Here is an 18719-nt window from a genome sequence, read left to right as displayed (position 1 = left end):
GCCCCACCGGGTCTCTGGGGGTGAACTCGGGATCTTCGTCCTCTTTGCACCCCGCCGTGCACTTCCAACCTCCACGCTGACTGACTCGACGTCTCTCTCCTCTTTAAGCCTCCATTCGGGGAACTCGAGTTCCTTTTCCTTTTGTCCTTGTTTTGTGAGGGCAACTGAAGGACGTTGTTGGACATCCTGCGGGCAGGCTGTTGTTGAAGACCCCCGCCAGTTGAGAACTCAATATCCGGATCTGACTCCTCACCTTGCATCTTCTACCGCTGCAAATCACCACCACCTCCTTCTCCTCCGTTGAGATCGCCTATCCCGAAAAAGAAAGAAAAAGAGACAGAAATCTTGCATCTCTGCCACCACCACCACCACCATCCACCATGAGCACCAACAGACCCTTCCTTGCCAACTTCCTAGCGGCTTTCCGCGCCCAGTCCACCCTCAAAACCGCCACACAACAATCCACACCCTCCACCTCTCTCTCCACCGCGCAAATCTCCACAAGCGCCCGCACAATAGCCTCCAAACCAGCCCACCAACATCAACACTCATCCTCCTCTTCGTCATCACAACAGCCCTCCTCGTCACCCTCCACCTCCGCCAACAACACCACTCCAACAGCAAACGCTCCATCTACATCCACCGCAGCACCCCAATACCACTCCCACCACTACCACCACTCAGAACCTCCCTCCCAACCACCAACCCCCTCGACAACATCCACCCCCATCCCGATCTCCCGCGGCCCGGCAGACCGCCAGCGTCGCGGGAGTGACTCTTCGTCTGGCTCGGGCGGGTTCCGCGATGCGCTGGGCCCGGAGAAATGGTATATCGGGGGGCGGACGCCGGCGGGTGAGGAGCGGTTTTATCGGTTGGGAATGGTTACGAAGGGGGGTGGGAGGTTAGGGGGTGGTGGGAGGGTGGGGAGTATTGATCAGTTGAGTTTGTGATGAGAGGAGAGGAGCGGACCCGACGGGGGTGCGTTTTTTGGGGAGAAAATCTAGATGAAAATTTGGATTAGAAAGGAGATGAGATGTTATCTTCATTTTCATGTTCATGTTCATGTTGGTTTGGTTATGTGTTGGATTGGAATTGGACTTTTCATAAGGCGTTTGGTTATCAATTGGGTTGGGTTGGGTGGGATTGGATTGGATTGGATGATGGGAAACGGGATCAGAGTCAGAGCAAAACAATACACGCTGAGCGTGGGAGATATCTTCTCTATTCTATTTTTATATTTTGTATGCATTGTTTCGATCGAGTTGAGCTTGGCCTATAGATGCTATAGCTTTCTAGTGGCGGATTTTGATACTATCATTTATCAGTATTATCATCTATTCATTGAGATCTCTTGGAAGGCTAAGATTCCATCTGGTAGATATAGACATACTAGTATCAGCGAGGGGAAATTTTAGAGCGCGAGATATAACTTTTGCTCTGGTCAATCATATTCTCCTCCTCTTGATGAATCTCATGTGCAACCACTGAGGTCTAATAATGGCATTGCGTTTTGTGGAGGTGGATCCTAGGAGCCGCAAGTGGATCCCACGTCCACCTTGATATTTGAATGTCGATGGTATGGAAAATACTATGAATCGTGCTTGTTTCTTGCAGGAAAGTAATACTCAGTCATACACTGATGTATTGCGGTCAATATAACCCCAAGAACGCTTGCCACGGTGCCCGGTTCTTGAGCTAAGGATATTGAAGCACAGCCAGGCTAGTCTTGCTTAGTCTGGAGTATGTATACGCGATTAGGTGACACACCGACGGCTTTCTTGATAAAACGCACACGTTAGGATCGGTGTTTATCGGGATATAGGCTCGGCCTATCTGTTGACTTTCGGACAGAACAAGCATCCTCTGTTGACTTTAGTAGGCACACTTTGTGCTTATAGGTAGCCGTTGTTATCTTTCTAGTATCTAATTATGTTAATATAATATAGCGACACAGTTCTTCGAGACTTTCACTGTACTGTGTTGACTCGATTTGGAAGGTAGTTTCTTCCCCTTCTCTTTCGACTTGCCCGGTGGAGTAATACTTGGAATTAGATTTGCTATTGGTGACTGCTTTACTTCACACAAAGATATTGGAGAATGCTCAACTATTAGTCCAGGACCAATGATTCTATAAATTGGATAGATCTCACACTTGACCAATTCTGTAGCCACAGCTCGAAGCTGACGGGCCAAAGAACCCAGCCGCATCGGCGTTGTGTCTGTGCCAGTCGAACCTCAAACAGATCTCACTGACTGACCATCGAAATCTGTAAATGCTACTAAATCTAATCTGGCCGACATATTGAATAAATCTAATTGTCCCTGGTTCCACGTCTCAAATTTCCACCATAACCTAAGCCCAGCAAAGCTAGCTTATATTTATGCCTGATTTCTGCCTGAAAAGCTCTGCGGGCCCGCATGGCACCAGCGCAGATCTCCAACCCTCAACTCGAAAACAGAATGCCCCGGTGCCGATCTTTGCTAAGTCTACGACTACAACGGCGCACCTTTTGTGTGCGCAGCGTAAAGATGAATTCCGTCGGGAACTGGTCACTCCAGATGCCGGGGTTCAATTTGCCCCTGAATCATGCTCCCCAGGTACGAGATGCGAGACTCGACGACACGGTGGAATCCATTGCTTCGTGCCGTGATATTTGATATTTCGGCAATACTGACGATAGATAGGCGAATGTGTTAGATGGGTATGTATTCGGGTTTCGGAATGCCCTGGACCCAGAACATCTTGAACGTGGGAGTCTGAAGTAAGAAACGGATTCGATCCTTTTGCCTATGTTGAGAGGGTTGACGAATATCTTGATACAGCGAACTCCTTACCCAGCGGGAAATTACTATGATGCAAATCATGAATGTTATTACTGATAAACCGGAGTGGGAGCGTAAGGTCTTTGATGAGCATATCATTGCCAAATGGCGTGAGGAAGTTGCTCAGAGTGGACATGATGCGACGCCCAAGATGATGGATTGGATTGTTAAAGAGTTGCAATGGAAAGCGGGCATTCTGGAGCAGACCGGGTTTGTGGAAGTCTTTGATGCTGGAGTCGTCAAGTCTGATACCGTCGTCTCGAAGGAGCTACAGGATGAGCTGAAAGAAGCAGTGGTTCCTTTTGAAAATGTCCCCGAGGAAGAGAAAGATTACCATCCCGGCTCGGATAACAAGGTGGTTAATCTGGTGCATCCGTCGCTTTTCCCCGTCATTTACGGACGCACACATGTTCTTCCTGATCGGACGATCGGTCTTGATGACTGTATTGACAGCATGGGAGAAGGTCATTGGGTTCCGAGCCCGAAGGAAGCTGAAGCTTCTCCGGAGAGGGGTCCTTATTCTTATCGCACGCAGCCGCATCCAGCTGTTTTGAGCACCAAGTTCCAGTGGTTACCTTGCGATGTGAAGATCACCGAAGATGGCGGATGTCAGATTCTGTCTTATATGAACAATGCGCACCCGGACAAGCACCGTGCGTTGTACGAGGTCGTTGAGAAGATTCTCGCACTCACAATTCCCCTGTGGGAACAATCTTTGAGCGAGAAGACGTACTTCAACGAACGCATCAAGTACACGGAAGTTGAGTACGAGGATGATGGCCAGACTGAGCCGGAGTATCCTGAGGGAGACGATGCTGATTATGATGAGTTTGAGGAGCGGTTGAGCGCTTGGTATGCCTCTCGGAAGATCATCAAGCCGGAACCGGGAGAATTCAAGACCAGGGAGCTTGAAAAAAGGCCGACTTCATAAAACACTTTCCCGAGGGCAAGATACAGGTCATTGTGAAGCTGGCAAATATCGAGTTGACTCCCTCGAAGCCCTCGTATGAAGGAGGAACCTGGCATATTGAGGGCCAATTGGTGAGTAAACCGGTCAAGCCATATAGAAGGGTATGTCCTTACTGACTCGTTCAGAACGAACGTATTGCCGCATCGGCCATTTACTACTACGACACCGAGAACATGACCCCCAGCTCGTTAGCGTTCCGCCACCGAGGCATGGCCGACATGGACATGTCCTACGAACAAGATCGACACGAGTTCATGCAACAAGTATACGGTTACCACGACGACCTCGACAGTTACAACGACGATCTAATCACACAAGAGCTGGGCAGCGTAATCTCCCAAGAAGGGCGCATCATTACATTCCCCAATACCCTGCAACACCAGGTCTCTCCATTCTCCTTGGCCGATCCATCCAAACCGGGCCACAGGAAGATCCTTGCACTTTTCCTCGTTGATCCGCACACGCGGATTATCTCGTCCGCGAATGTACCCCCGCAACGCGAGGACTGGCGACCAAGCACGCAGAATCGGGGCTCCGGTGCGCAGCAAGTCCTGCAGGGAGAAGGGGCGAACTCGATTACCATGGAAGAAGCCAAAGCGTATCGGGTCGAGCTTATGGCAGAGCGAGGGCTGCAGTCTGAAAAGAGTAATGTTGCATACCAGATGGGACATTTCCATCTCTGCGAGCATTAACGTGCTTGTCTTGTCTTGTCTTGTCGATCCCGGACGAATCTTTATTTGTAAACTACCATATCCCATATCCTATTTCTTCAAAAAACCACTCAATTCAATAATCTAAATACATGTCCATCAACTCATCCACTCTTCCCCGCGGACAGCCCCTATTTAATCTGTTTCCCAAAATTGGCCTTCACGCCCCGAATATACTTATCAGCCATCAACTTCTGAATAATCGGCTGCGCATTGTGATCTTCAAAGGCCTGTTTTCCCGTATACCGCTCGAAGAAGTAGAAGATATGTGGCTGCTCGCTGTCCCGGGTGAGACAGTAGTATATCACGCCGGGCTCGAATTCCGCGAGACGGGTTGTCTCGGCGTAGACTGCTTCTAGGGCGTCTGCGTGTTCCGGGTAGGCGTAGACTGTGCCGTAGACGCAGAATTCTGTGTCGGGGAGAGGGGGGATCTCTGTGAGGAAGACTTCGGATTCTGGGTTGGACATTGTGGATTTGTGGGGAGGTTTGTTTGGTTTGATTGTATTTCTTGAGGTTTGAGGTTGAGACGAGGCTGGTGATGTAGGCACTATGGCAGGGAGAGTGCAGTGTATCGTCGAGTATTTCATAAGATGATTGAGTGTTGGATTGACGAGTGTCTGGGACTTTTTACGTCCTTTTATTCCTGAACACGGGTAGTACTGTTATTTGCTGCCCCGCATTGGCTCTTATCTCGAAGATGACAAGTGGAGTTTACTCTTCGTGATTCAACGTGACTCACCCGAACTAACCACATCTGTTGAACCATCCGCGGAGTCTAGTTAGATTTAGTTAGAAAGCTTAGCCAACTATCGGTAAATCCATGATTATACCCTAATTATTCGAATCGTCTCACCCAGAACAGACTGACGGAGGTATATCATTTTCTAATGTCAATATCTGTCAGACATTGCTCACGCTGATATAGATCCACATAATAACTAAAATAATCATCACTCCAAATCACGCCTCGCCAAATACATTAGTGTATATAGGTGTACACATCATCCTGCATGTACTATCATAGACAAGGATGAGGGGATGAAAAAAGATACGCCATGTGAGTGCAGCAGCGTGGCTGATGGCAAGTGTATCTTTATGACCTCGACCACGGTAGTCAATAAAAGGCTTCAGTATACCTCAATACAAACCCAGGAGGGATTATAACCCAGTTCCAGTCCGTCAGAAATCCTGACGCTTCGGCTGAGTTTCCCACTAGACGGGCCGCTTCCAGGAAGGGGCCTTCTGAGGTGGAGGGTTACTCCCTTTTTATGCTGGCCCTAATACAGAGGCTACCACCGCGGCTACATTTTTGCATACTTTTAATATGTTCCTTATATTAAATTAATCTTTATATTTAGGACAGTATGATAGCTCCTTTTTGAAGCCTTTTAATACTATTGATGGTTGTGTAAATGTGGTATTTATTGGGCATGAGCATCATGGTGAAGTACTTGAGCATCGTTCAGTGTCGCGAAATATTTGTATAGTGACGAGCAGGCCGGGGGGTTCACTTCACAATGGTAGCAGTATTTCGTCATTTGAAATTCAAAATCCATAAAGAGCATACATGCAATGCATCCAGGTATACACATCATCCCTCACAGCACCTGCTGCGTCGTACAATGCAACACACCTCCAGTCCGAGGTAGTGCATTAACGGCGACCTGGCAGATTCGTCGCTCAGGAACCAACTTGGCCAAAGTCTCCAATGCCTTGGCATCAGTCACGGCATCTCCAAAAGCCGGAATAACCAGTCCACCATTCGTGAAGTAAAAGTTCACATATGATGCCGCCGGCGCAACCTCCTCACCCGGCACATCCCCCCCGACCAAATCGGGATCTGGCTCCTCAATATCATAAACTTGCAACTTTCGACCCTGCGCATCAGTCGTGGTATCCAGAATCGCACGCATCTCATTATACACATCCCAAAAGACCTGGTCACACTTTGCATGCGGTCTACCCACCACAACCACACCGGGCCGAATAAACCTTGCCTCGGCATCGATGTGGTAATCGGTGATATCCAGACCCTCCCGACCAGGAATCCAAATGAACTTCTTAATCCCAAGCAGGCGGGATAATTCAGTCTCAATCGCTTCGCGCGATATCCCCTCATTCCGCGAGGGCACAGTCACACTACTCTCCATCGCCATCAACGTGCCCTCCCCATCCATCTCAATCCCCCCACCTTCAAGCCGCACACCAGAAATCACCCGCGACACGGCCGACTCCGGATAAAGCTGATTCTCAAGTTCCAGCACGCGCTGTGCAAATGCGGTATTCTCGGTCCGCACCCGCTCGTCCATGACCGGCCAGTCTTCTTCTTCCTGTATGGCAGCCACTTTATCCACACTGCTGGTATAAATCCGCTCGCCCAGTTTATTCCCCCACTCGCAGAAACGAAAGTCAATCGCGTACCGCTTGCCATCGTCCTTGCCGCGCACGTACACAGGCCCTGTATCCCGCACCCAGACGTGATTCGTCGGCGCGGCGATGAGTCTGATTCGAGCCCGATGGTTAGCCGGCGCGGTGGACATGCGCGCATCGACTAGTTTTTGTGCTCGGGCTTGGTCTTCTGGTCGGACGTGAAGGCGGACTGGCTCGAAGGAGGCGATTGTGCCTGCGAGATCGACGATTTCGGCGCAGGTCCGGTCGTAGAGGGAGGGGAAGGTTGAGCAGCGGGAGGGGAAGCTGAGGATTGTGGCGAGGTGGGGGGTTGTTTCGGCGAGGTAGGTGTATTTCTTGTTTGGGTTTGTTTCGGTGTGGAGGGTTGCTGTGGCCCGTTGGGGGGTGGGTTGGAGGTTGGTGGTAGTGGCGGACATGGCGAGGGGAGTTCTGGGCAGGATTCGACGAGGGGATTCAGTCTTGAGTCCTCGTACGTGAGGAATTGGGTGCTTTGCTTGATGTGGTATGTGTGTCGTATAGAACTGGAAGATGTTAGTTCTGTCTGTACATGATTCTGGATTCTGGGTGCAGCTAGGCAGCTACTCACGTCGACGAAGGCTAGAGGGTATGCACAGAGACTTCGATTTGGGGTGATTGGCCGCGCTAGAGAGCGAGTTGTTGGATATAGAAACTTCGACATTGAAGAGTATAGCACGTTGGAGCTGTTCGCGGGGGTACAGGGGTATTTATGGACTCGCGACCAAGGGACATTGTCGCGAGCTGCCTGCCCGAAGGGGATGTTTTACGCGATGATAAAGTTGTCATAGTGCAAGCTGATTCGGCCAGGAAGATCGCTGGTCCAATTGTGCAGACGGGATCGATCCACTTTTCTTTCTGCTTCTCTAGTGGGCTGCCCGAATAGGCACATATTTTGAAGCAATTGAGCACCGCACCTTGTAGCACAGCATAGACGAGTGCAAGTGATCTGGATAAGCTCTTTCAGCGGCTTAGTCCTAGCTTCTCTTGGTATCCCTACTAATCAGCTTCCAGGTACTATCATAAGAGAGCTATCGTCCTTTTCTCGATAATGACGATTTGACATGTTGAGGCTGCCCCACTGGCTTTACTCCACACATCCCCCCAGAGACGATCCAAGGAACACCCCGCGGACACCGATTCCCGGAGTCCGCGGGCCCGAGAAGACTTTTTATCACGCTATTATACTATTTGTAGGTATGTCTTCATGCAAATGATTGCCCTGATTAGGAAGATGAATGGGATCAGCGCAGCCATCTGGGATTGAATAGTAGCATATTTCGATGAATGTTCCCAAGTCGTGGGTAAAGTAGGAGAATGTAAAAGCGCCCGCGGAATCCGACATGAATTGTAGTAAGCGACCCGAGGAGCGTACTTTCTATCTCCGATCAGTCCATTTATATCAAAGAATGATAGAATGGATCTTATCTCCTCATTCGATTTAAATGAGAGTAACTTGTGCCATTGTTCAGTATGCACTGATGCCTGAGGCAGCAACGCCAACCATCGTCATATAAACGAATCGTTTCCCTCCTTCCAACTTCTGCCTTCCCTCTTACCCATTACTGCCGATTAAACACTCTCTTTATAACCAACTATTCATGATGTTATCTTCTGGCCGTGTTATCAGATCATTGACCTTTAGCGTTGCTGCTAGCCAGTACCGAGCATCAACTACTATGCAACTGCGCCCAAAACTTATACATTTCCTAGTTTGTATATCCCACCACAAATCACACGATAAAACAAACAGGAAGAAGGCTCTTGTCTGGGAATCGACAGTGACTTTGAATTGAATAAGGGGGAAATGGCAATATGACTGTATCGGACACGAGTACCTCTATAACCTGAGACTAGTCACTTACCTAGACTATTCTCTCCTAACCTCAACAGTTGTTTCCAGGTACGTTCATCTCTACTTTGCGAGATAATCGGCAGATAGACATATATCGGCAAATCTCACTCCCACCAACTCTCCACATCAGTAATGTCTCACCAAAGTACTGTACCCAACTACTCAGCCAAAACCCGCCCTCCAATCCGCACCAGATCATCATTACTCAGCGTATCCTTCTCAAATCCCCGAATAACCTGATCTACCAGAGCGGCCGCAATATCAGGTAAATCGACGTGCGGTACACCCGGGATATCGCGTTTCTCCGCCCCCGGCGCATCGATGAGTCCCGGTTTCACGACGCATGATTCAACCCTACCGTGCGATTGTTCCGCATAGCTGAGAATCAGGGTTTCTACCTCTCCCTACGTAGTGTGTTAGCTATCGCTCACGTCGTAGAACGGCGCTTAACCCGTTGGAGAGTCACAGGTTTGTCTGACTCGCCACGTACCCGAAGTAGCCCGTAATCGACCAGACCGTGATTTTCTAGTGCGGGCGGTATTTCAGCCCGACTTCGAGGCGCAAAATGTCCGCTCACGTAGAGGAAGCGTAGTGGTTGTTCTTGTGCTGGGCGGAGAGTGTCGAGAGTCTTGATCGCTGTGACCGCGTAGTCGCGCGATATCTTGCAGGTTGCTTCCCAAGGGACGGTGCTGAGTTTCCTGGGTGTTACGGCGATGGTCCTGTGGGGAGTTGTTAGCCTATACGGAATAGTGTTACTGGCTAGTGCTACTTGACTGGATCGCCCTTCGTATAGGGATGAGATCCGAGGTAGTTGGGATGGATTTAGGCTGGTCGTACCAAATACAAGCATCTGCATTCTCCAGCTCGGTTTTCACGCTATCAGGGTAGTTCTCAAAGTCTTTGCATATGACTGATTTCAGTTTTCCGGCATTAGAGCCGGCCGCGGTTGACATTGTGGCCTCTCGTCGGCCGAGGGCGACGATTGAGGTGATTGCAGGGTTCTTAAGGGCCTGGGTAAGTACTTCTGTGGCGACGAAGCCGGTTGAACCGCCGATTACGAGCTTCATGGTGATTAACTGTACGAGAAGCGGTGCTGGAATTGGGTCTAGTTAGGAATGAGCGGTGGTTAGACAGGAGATCGGTGTGAGGTTGTTGTGATGGTAAGCTTGAGGTCGAATGGGACGCCTGAAGGGTAGGGTCTGGACCTTTGGAGCTTGCTGGGTCAGAAAGGGAATGGAGGTTGCCATTGAATGCATCTCTACTTTGGTTAGTTGTCGATATTTGATTATCAATCTTGCTGTGGCCTCGCCGGACGCTGTGGCTGACCCGGTCATAGTATTCTGATCTGGGGCAGATCATCAAGTCAAGCATTGAGCAGTCACACATGGGTGGACCCTGGCTTAATTCGTTGCTCTGATGTCCACTATGTCAATCAATGGCCTGCTCATAGAAGCCTCAATATAAAGTCGAATCTACTGGCAAGGACTAGACAAGAGACTGCATGTTGGAAAGATAAGCATGAAGAGTCAGATTCAATATCCCCGTACGACTGCAACAGCGACATGAGATACATAATCTCGACCTTGTGGGATCGCATTTCCCCGCGACAACCAGCTGGTGGAGATCTCCGACCGGAGCGAGAGGAGACGTGCCTGAATTCTCAGGGGTTTACTTTCCCAGCGGGATTTGCATCCAAAGCCCGTAAGGAAACGCACCAAAGCACCACAAGCACACTCGACGGAGGGCAGCGGGTGGGCAGAGTGGGCTCGGGCGCCGGAAATTCGGAGGTCGGGAGTGGAAGATGGAGGCTGCTGCTGCTCCACCCTGTTTAGGAAACCGGGTTAGATCCCGAAGTCTGGGGAAGAAGAGGAAGGTTGGACTGGCTCCTTTTTTTCTAAGATGGGGGGATTCATGGCCTGATCACGTTAGCCGTGGAGGATTAAGGATTTTCTGGACTACTTGCCAGTCCAGGCAGGTGTTGTCCGTCCTGGACAATCCCAGCATCCTCTCGAGAGCCAAATCTCACAAGCAGGGCCGATAAGATTCGGTGGGGATCGGCCACTCGCGGCCATCGGAGGTGCCCGATGCTGGCACTCGCGATCGCGTCAGCCCATTTGGACCCGGAAAAAAAGTTGGAGATTGGACCAAATAAATAGACTTGCCCCCAGCTCCTGTTTCTCCTGGAGATCCGACCAGACTTGCTCTGCCTCTTCCGTGAAACTTGCCTATTTACCCGTCCGTGACAGCTCCCAGTCTCCCTCTCTTTCTTATCCTTCTTATCGTCATCCCCCGACTATCTTCTTTCTACCGCCAACATGAGCGCTCTCGCTGCTGCCCGCTACGGAAAGGACAATGTCCGCGTTTACAAGGTTCACCGCGATGAGAAGACCGGTGTCCAGACCGTCGTTGAGATGACCGTCTGCGTCCTGCTGGAGGGCGATATCGAGACCTCGTAAGTCCGTCCGGTTGCGCATTTCCTCCACTCCCTCGCCTTCTCTCAATGCGGCCCCTCCCCGGGGGGGGGGGGGGGGGGGGGTTCAGTAGCTTGCAAACAAACGAGCTAACTCAGTGACTGCGACCACAGCTACACCAAGGCCGACAACAGCGTTGTCGTCGCCACCGACTCCATCAAGAACACCATCTACATCACCGCCAAGCAGCAGCCCGTGACTCCCCCCGAGCTGTTCGGCTCCATCCTCGGCACACACTTCATCGAGAAGTACTCCCACATCCACGCCGCCCACGTCAGCATCATCACCCACCGCTGGGTGCGCATGGACATCGACGGCAAGCCCCACCCCCACTCCTTCATCAAGGACAGCCCCGAGACCCGCAACGTCCAGGTCGACGTGATCGAGGGCAAGGGCATCGAGATCAACTCCTCCATCGACGGCCTGACCGTCCTCAAGAGCACTGGCTCCCAATTCTGGGGCTTCGTCCGTGACGAGTTCACCACTCTCAAGGAGACTTGGGACCGTATTCTCAGCACCAAGGTTAATGCCAACTGGCAGTGGCGCCGCTTCGGTTGCCTGAACGAGGTCAAGGCCAACGTGCAGAAGTTTGACCATGCTTGGGAGACCGCCCGTAACACTACCCTCAAGACCTTTGCGGAGGATAACTCGGCTAGTGTGCAGGCTACCATGTACAAGATGGGTGAGCTGATTCTGGCTGCTGTTCCTCTGCTTGATACTGTCGAGTATGCCCTGCCCAACATTCACTACTTTGAGATTGGTAAGTACCCGCTCCGCTATTGCGATATTCTATAAACCAGACTGTGGCTGACAATTCCTCTCTCTGTGCAGATCTCAGCTGGCACAAAGGCACCAAGAACACCGGCAAGGACGCCGAGGTGTATGCTCCACAGTCGGGCCCCAACGGTCTCATCAAGTGCACCGTGGCCCGCTCCGGCCAGAAGGCCCGCCTGTAAAGGCTTTCCATATCGGGGATGTCCGAATTTGGAGTTTCTAGCATGCTGCTTTTCTGTACATAATGTCATGTCTCTATATATACCACTGGGCGTGCTAAGACACGACTCAATGTCAACCTGGAACACATTTCTTCTATTTTCCATTGGTGATTTGTTTTGCTATAAGTACATGCCAGATGGGATGAGCATAGCGAAGGAGAGGTAAGTAAAGTAGTATTTAAAACAGAGCGTGATCAAATAGAGTAAAAGCAAAAAAAAGGTCATTCCCAAATGTTGGACTCCACACCCATGCGCTTGCGCTTTGGATCATAACGCAGAAAATAATTTACACAGACGGCTCCGGGCTGAAACTCGGATCACGCTGTAGACAAGCTAGAAAGAAGAGAGAAAGGGGAGGGGATGTCTATGCCGATGGCTTATCCTCCTTGAAGGCAGCTTGGACCTCGGGCTGGTCCAGGATCGATTTGTTGCCGAACTTGACAATGTTTTCCTTGTAAGGATGCGCGAGGCCTTCGAAAGCTATTATAACGCATGTTAGACGACAATATCTTTTCCCGAATACCTCCGCGGGTATGACTTGTACTCACTCTTCAGGCGGGCCAATCGAGGCTCCTGCAGCCGGTTCTTGGGCAACATGCCCTTCACTGCACGGCGCAGAACTTCACCACCACCCCATTTCGCAAACATTTGATCCATCGTCATACTTCTCAAGCTACCAGGGCGAGTTGTGTGTGTATAGTACATCTTCTGGAAACGCTTCTTGCCGGTTGTCCGGAGGTCGTGGCAGCCAGCTACTACCACGTAGTCACCGCAGTCTGTCGAGGGGTCGTAGATAGGCTTGTGCTTGCCCATCAGGACGAGGGCAATAGATGAGGCCAGACGGCCAAGGGACCGAGGATCAGAGCCGGCGTCGACATAGTGCCATGCCCGGGAGTAGGCAAGACGAGTCTGGAGATGTCAAGGTGAGATACGGGGGTGATATTGAGGCATTGAGGGGCCTGGCGCAGCAATTGCCAGTACAAAAAGACTTGAACATACCTTTCCGACCGTCTGCGACATCTTGACGATACAATGTAATCAAGAAGCGTCGAGATCCCCAATGATAATGAACGTTCAAACAAAACACTGGCAACCGCAAAAGACCTGCCAAACCCGCTCAACCCCGAACTTTCCTGCCGCTCATCTCCGCCAACCTAGAAACTCGCACGTGACCAAGCCCTAAGCCATTTTCAGCACTAACCAAAATGGGACTAGCTCAGACTAAGCGAAACCCGCACGGAAGGGCAATTCAGGCGAATCGCTGTAGTGTGGAATTCGTGGTCGACTTCTTTCCATCTCCCACGACAACACACTCCCTCCCCTATCGACACCGACAAGGGCCATATCACCCACCATGGCTTCTACCGCCCCGAGTGTGCAATGCTTCGGCAAGAAGAAGACGGGTAAGTCGCCCGCGACATTTTCGAGGTTTCGTGCGAGGATGTTTTTACTGATGATCGACTTCAAATAGCCACCGCTGTCGCCCACTGCAAGGTATGATCACGAAACTCTGGAATCACGAACACCCGCTCTACGGTCATTGCGTCTATTGGAAACCCACGGAGAACACATCGCCCGGAGGAGGATTGTCGCGAAAAGCACGCGGGGGGAAAGGATATGACGAAAATTATGGATCGAATGTGAAGGATGTTGGAATTGGCGACGGGCGATGTGGGAACTGGAATACAATACGGCGCAATGATGGATGATGCGAGGCAAATATTTTGGAATGAACGGCATGCTGAGACTTTGTTCGATTTTACAGCAAGGCAAGGGCCTCATCAAGGTCAACGGCCAGCCCCTCTCTCTGGTCCAGCCTGAGATCCTGCGCTTCAAGGTACGCTTCCTTCTACCGAATACCCAGCACACTTCCTGCCGCGACAACGAATGGAACGATCTCCCGAGAGACGGAAACTTCGGAAGTTGAAACACGGCAGCGGTGACAACATATCAACCTTTTCGAACTTTTTTTTCTAACCTGGTCTTCTTCCACTTCGAACAGGTCTACGAGCCCCTCCTGATCGTCGGCGCTGACAAGTTCGCCGGTGTCGACATCCGCGTCCGCGTCACTGGTGGTGGTCACACCTCCCAGGTCTACGCCATCCGTCAGGCCATCGCCAAGTCCATCGTCGCCTACTACCAGAAGTACGTCGACGAGCACTCCAAGAACCAGCTCAAGCAGGCCTTTGTCCAGTACGACCGCACCCTGCTGGTCGCCGATAACCGCCGGGCCGAGCCCAAGAAGTTCGGTGGTCGCGGTGCCCGCTCCCGTTACCAGAAGTCGTACCGTTAAATTCCTCTTTCCTCTTTTTTGTTGCTTGGCGCCCCCCTTCTGTCATATTGTGTTTATGCAAAGCGGCGAAAAAAAAATCAAAAGATCAAGGAATTTATCGAAATCAAAAAACGGTGCTTCTCTCATTTTTTTCCTTTCATGGATTCAACAATATGGGAATTGGTCTCCTTTTCTCATTACGAAAATTTTGTTTTGTTTCCATGGAAGAAGAAAAAATGCTTCTGGAATAGGCTGGGATCTGGGATCTAGATCGGGATGATGATGGTGCGTGAGTTGTCATGAGCGGTTGGAGGAGATCAGTCGGAAACGGTCCTCAACCCGGTGCCGGTGCTGGCTGGATGTGTGATGTGGGTGGTGGGCAGACGGGATTGGAAATTTTTATCCCGAATGTCTTCTTTTGTTTTCGCTGGCGCTGTTTTGTACGGCTGGAAAATATACCTAGCATAGGCCAGGAAAATCTGCTCAAATAACACCGGGTTTTTACGTTTGTTCAATCTTGTCTGCGGAGTGCATGGCGTAGTTTCGGCGAGCGTTGGATATTCGAGGATCTCTCTCTACGGAGTATGAATAGCATAGCATGTTGACCCTGTTATCGCAGCCTCGGCTGGAGGTTCTTACTGGGAAGGTCCCTCTATGTGAGCTATATCAAGGCATATCAAACATCCCACCAGCAAGGTCTCAAAAACCAAGAAAGAAATAGCCCCCCCCCCATCCCATGAACGAACCCGGACCCTCTAATTCCCCATACAAGCATCCTGTAATACCCTCATGATGCTGAGATACTTCATCCCAATGCTCACACCCGTCAACCCCCCACAAACCATCCACTAACACACCTAAAAATCTCCGAAGAAGACTCCATTAAGCTCTCCCAAATCTGCTGATCATTTTAATACCAAACACATCCTAAAAAATTCCGACAAAGTCCAGGGTGGGAGGTAAATCTGTTCCGTCGCTCGCACCCGGTGGAACGGTCTGCGTTTGTCCATTGGTACCGTTAGACCACCGGCGCAGAGGATTACTCGGGGGAAATGGAAGTAGGTTATAACCTGTTTTGAAATGGGGTTTGGATGCGGCCTTTATATTGACTCGCTCGAGTAGCTATAATCATGACCAACAAGGCAATAGACGTATATGTCTGGGGATACTAGACAACGCCGAGTCGGCGTCATGCTGGTGGTAGCTTTGGAGATTAGACACTGGATATTTCCTTTCTATGGGAATAAAGTCCTCATGCTCGTCCTTGGAAGGGAAGGCTTGGGAACATCTCCACCAAGGAAACCAAGTGTCCTGGTTCAATCTACATGGTCATAGTCAATCGACTAGTGTTACGCATTCTCCAAGAATTAAGTGGAGATACTAGATAAAAGAAACCATATTTATGAAACTTGTAATTCGAAAACTGTTCTATCCTGCCGCTATTTCCATGCGTTCATCGTGATGTATGCACATTCACCCTTGTAGAAGATCACTCGAAATGCAGCATAAAATGGCAAAGGGCTGATGAACTCCCAAAACCAGATCCAGATCGCAAAAAGAAAGGGGAAAAAGCAAAACAATGACCAAGGGTCACTCCTCGTGCTCCTCCTCCTCCTCCTCCTCATAATACTCCTCATCAAAATCAAACTCATGCTGGGAAAGAAGTTCAAACGGATTGTAAGCTGGGCCTTGCTCCTCCTTGTTCTTCTTCGAAGCCTTGGCAGTGCCCCCCACAGCAGAACGACGGACTCTTGGGAGAGGTTTCGCACATTCATCCTCGTAGAAAGAAATCCTCATGTCTTTGTAAAAGGCGCGGGACTTCATGCAAGTGCGAGCGTACAGCGCACCACCCGCCGAGCTTGTCGAGATGTATGCATTGCCATTCTCGAAACAAACAGAGATAACGGCCAGATTGTGGATATGCGCCAAATCCCGACGGATAATGGCCTCGGTGACCTTGGAATCGACTTTCTCAATGACCAGGTTGCGGCTTACGCCTCCGTCCTGGACTTGTTGGTAGACGTATGTAGGGGCGACGTAGCCGCGTGGAGCCCATTCGACGGTAGTCTGCATACAGAAAGAAATGTCAGTATTAAGATAGACATATCGAAGGTACAGAAAACAAAGTCAGTGTCATAAAACGTCCTCAGTGATTGTGATAATTACCAAAAGACCGGCAACGTAGAAGGGCGCAGACTGGGCATGGGCGACGAAAGCAGCGGCATCCTCAGACCGGGCGAAAGTAACGTTGACCTGGTTGTTGTTTCGCTGGAGAAAGATTTGGAGCAATGATCCACCTCGGACAGCAGCGGCGACCTGGGCGTGAGTGACGGGGGATGGGGGCAGGAGGATGACACTGTGGTTGACACGTTGACGGGCCTCCAAGTCATCCTCTGACTCTGGGGTGTTCACGGCGCAAGTTTCCTCCAGAGCAGATGCGAGACTGTCGAGATCGAACCGCTGACCACCGTTCAGGTCGCCATTACTGCCGAGGTGAGCTTGAGATTGACGGGTGGCATTGTCCTTTCCTGTGGTTTGGATGTTAGCTTGGGCTGCATGGCCTGATACGAGATACAAAGCGTTGGTTAATATCTAAGAGGACGGATGTTAGTATATCCGGCCATATTCTGGGGCCAAAGACGCACTTACACTCTTGTTTTCGTGTTTACCATTTTGAAGAGACGCGCGTAGTTTTCCTGTATAGAATATCAACTCAAGGTGCTCGTTTGTGTTGGGCTTGCCTAAGCTCTGAACGGCAGGATCAGGTTGATGGCCTTACTGAGTTCATCGGAGTCACGGAGCTATGAAGATGTCAGTAATCAGAAGCATGTTGAATGATGAAGACTGGGAAAAAGATGGTTCGACGATAGGTGTGGTCCAAGGTGCTTTTCAGAAGCGCGGGTGGCTTACCAGTTTCGCGTACTCCCCCGCGGTGATCGAGACGGTGGTTTCGGGGGAGATGGTCTGCTGTGGCGGGGCGAATCCAACCGGCTTGAGGTTGACACCTCGTGGGCGGGGCATTTTGAGAGACTGGAGAGCTTGGGATATCAGTATGGTGTGAGTGTAAGTACGTGACGGTCGTGAGCGTGGAGGGTGAGTGAGTGTGGAGGATGACGGGTGCAAAGAGTGGGAGGGATTCCACGGACCGTGATGGTAAGGGAAGATTTCAAGCGTGACAGCATAGCCTGTGGAAGAGTCAGAGAAGACAAGATTCTTAGTGTGATGGAATCTGGAGGTATAAACGAAGGACTGGCAGGTTCTTGCCTGAGAGTAATTGAAGGGAGATAGATACCTGTGAGGTGACGGTAACACTAGGCAGTGATAAGATAAAAATCAGAGAATGGTGAAGTTAAAGAGGGATAAGTCGTAAATAAGCACGAGGAATCTTGATCTCTATCAATCTAGAGTTAATTCTCACAATAGGTGGCTGTCATTTGTGTCAGCCAACATTGCGGCTACATTTGAATAGATTAGTTCCCATTTGAGCTTTTCATACTGTACTTAGATCCCTACTCTCCCTCGGAACATGGCCTATATGACGAATGAACAGGCTAAATTTGCGAGATATCACTCGGAATTTTCCGATAAGTATTATCATTGAGCTTAAAGTGACTGCTAATAATACTGAAGATAGAGCAACTTCTGGTATGTAAGGTCTACACTCTGACTGTCTCTCTTGATGTGTATGCTAGCTGTGAACAAGAGGTCTATGACCTCTGTGGCTGTTAGTAGAATACGGTCAGCGCTCATAGCTCAAAATTACTCGTCTCAAAATTAAATAAATGGTTTCATCAACAAGCAACCCTGGATTGAAACCGTAACAGCGATTGCCTAGTACATGAAGATCGTATAGTGACCCGACTGCCTTCCTTTCTACAGTAGGCATGTTTGGCGGGCACTCATCATGATAAGGAAAACATAGACTGGAAGATAATAGAGTACATTATTAAACATCATATTTTAGACACAAATATTCCACCTAGGATTGGGCACAGTATACTCAAACTATGAATGTTGAAGGTCTGTCGTTGCCCAATCGTGACGGGCGGGTTAGGGCTGACATTTCGGGCCTTGAAGCCTTAGGCATCAAGGCACTACAACTTACCTAAACCACTTTAACGCGTCCCGATCGCGTCCCGTCGCGCCCTGTGTCCCGGGCGCGATCTCCCTTTGCAGTCCTCCCTTTCCCCACCAATTGT

At 50.2% G+C, this 18719-nt stretch overlaps 10 protein-coding genes across 10 annotated transcripts; 5 read left to right on the top strand and 5 right to left on the bottom strand.

Moving 5' to 3' along the window:
- Positions 1 to 380: 380 nt before the first annotated feature.
- On the top strand, positions 381 to 950 carry N7458_009570 (uncharacterized protein; the record flags this gene model as incomplete). The annotated part of the gene is made up of 1 exon (XM_056912952.1): positions 381 to 950. The coding sequence occupies one exon, from the start codon at positions 381 to 383 to the stop codon at positions 948 to 950; it is 570 nt and encodes a 189-aa protein (XP_056761801.1).
- A 1579-nt stretch (positions 951 to 2529) lies between these two features.
- On the top strand, positions 2530 to 3754 carry N7458_009569 (DUF4246 domain-containing protein; the record flags this gene model as incomplete). Its single annotated transcript, XM_056912951.1, has 3 exons — positions 2530 to 2598; positions 2686 to 2762; positions 2824 to 3754. 3 exons carry the CDS (start codon positions 2530 to 2532, stop codon positions 3752 to 3754), a joined length of 1077 nt encoding a protein of 358 aa, XP_056761800.1.
- A 212-nt stretch (positions 3755 to 3966) lies between these two features.
- Positions 3967 to 4485, top strand: N7458_009568 (uncharacterized protein; the record flags this gene model as incomplete). The annotated part of the gene is made up of 1 exon (XM_056912950.1): positions 3967 to 4485. The coding sequence occupies one exon, from the start codon at positions 3967 to 3969 to the stop codon at positions 4483 to 4485; it is 519 nt and encodes a 172-aa protein (XP_056761799.1).
- A 149-nt stretch (positions 4486 to 4634) lies between these two features.
- On the bottom strand, positions 4635 to 4970 carry N7458_009567 (putative quinol monooxygenase; the record flags this gene model as incomplete). The annotated part of the gene is made up of 1 exon (XM_056912949.1): positions 4635 to 4970. The coding sequence occupies one exon, from the start codon at positions 4968 to 4970 to the stop codon at positions 4635 to 4637; it is 336 nt and encodes a 111-aa protein (XP_056761798.1).
- A 1131-nt stretch (positions 4971 to 6101) lies between these two features.
- N7458_009566 (agmatine deiminase family protein) lies at positions 6102 to 7328 on the bottom strand (the record flags this gene model as incomplete). The annotated part of the gene is made up of 1 exon (XM_056912948.1): positions 6102 to 7328. The coding sequence occupies one exon, from the start codon at positions 7326 to 7328 to the stop codon at positions 6102 to 6104; it is 1227 nt and encodes a 408-aa protein (XP_056761797.1).
- Positions 7329 to 8940: 1612 nt separating this feature from the next.
- N7458_009565 (uncharacterized protein) lies at positions 8941 to 9849 on the bottom strand (the record flags this gene model as incomplete). The annotated part of the gene is made up of 3 exons (XM_056912947.1): positions 8941 to 9186; positions 9273 to 9501; positions 9620 to 9849. 3 exons carry the CDS (start codon positions 9847 to 9849, stop codon positions 8941 to 8943), a joined length of 705 nt encoding a protein of 234 aa, XP_056761796.1.
- Positions 9850 to 11097: 1248 nt separating this feature from the next.
- N7458_009564 (urate oxidase) lies at positions 11098 to 12209 on the top strand (the record flags this gene model as incomplete). Its single annotated transcript, XM_056912946.1, has 3 exons — positions 11098 to 11234; positions 11367 to 12013; positions 12085 to 12209. The coding sequence occupies 3 exons, from the start codon at positions 11098 to 11100 to the stop codon at positions 12207 to 12209; spliced, it is 909 nt and encodes a 302-aa protein (XP_056761795.1).
- Positions 12210 to 12612: 403 nt separating this feature from the next.
- On the bottom strand, positions 12613 to 13268 carry N7458_009563 (mitochondrial 54S ribosomal protein uL13m; the record flags this gene model as incomplete). Its single annotated transcript, XM_056912945.1, has 3 exons — positions 12613 to 12728; positions 12797 to 13157; positions 13248 to 13268. 3 exons carry the CDS (start codon positions 13266 to 13268, stop codon positions 12613 to 12615), a joined length of 498 nt encoding a protein of 165 aa, XP_056761794.1.
- Positions 13269 to 13602: 334 nt separating this feature from the next.
- Positions 13603 to 14541, top strand: N7458_009562 (40S ribosomal protein uS9; the record flags this gene model as incomplete). The annotated part of the gene is made up of 4 exons (XM_056912944.1): positions 13603 to 13651; positions 13720 to 13742; positions 14014 to 14085; positions 14251 to 14541. The coding sequence occupies 4 exons, from the start codon at positions 13603 to 13605 to the stop codon at positions 14539 to 14541; spliced, it is 435 nt and encodes a 144-aa protein (XP_056761793.1).
- A 1569-nt stretch (positions 14542 to 16110) lies between these two features.
- Positions 16111 to 17192, bottom strand: N7458_009561 (uncharacterized protein; the record flags this gene model as incomplete). Its single annotated transcript, XM_056912943.1, has 3 exons — positions 16111 to 16587; positions 16687 to 17112; positions 17190 to 17192. 3 exons carry the CDS (start codon positions 17190 to 17192, stop codon positions 16111 to 16113), a joined length of 906 nt encoding a protein of 301 aa, XP_056761792.1.
- Positions 17193 to 18719: the final 1527 nt, after the last annotated feature.

The sequence above is a fragment of the Penicillium daleae genome (assembly GCF_028827525.1).
Source record: "Penicillium daleae strain IBT 16125 chromosome Unknown utg000008l_segment0_segment0, whole genome shotgun sequence".
In the NCBI taxonomy this organism is placed as follows: domain Eukaryota; kingdom Fungi; phylum Ascomycota; class Eurotiomycetes; order Eurotiales; family Aspergillaceae; genus Penicillium; species Penicillium daleae.
The sequence above is the reverse complement of the archived record's forward strand: the minus strand, read 5'-3'. Positions and strand labels throughout refer to the sequence as shown.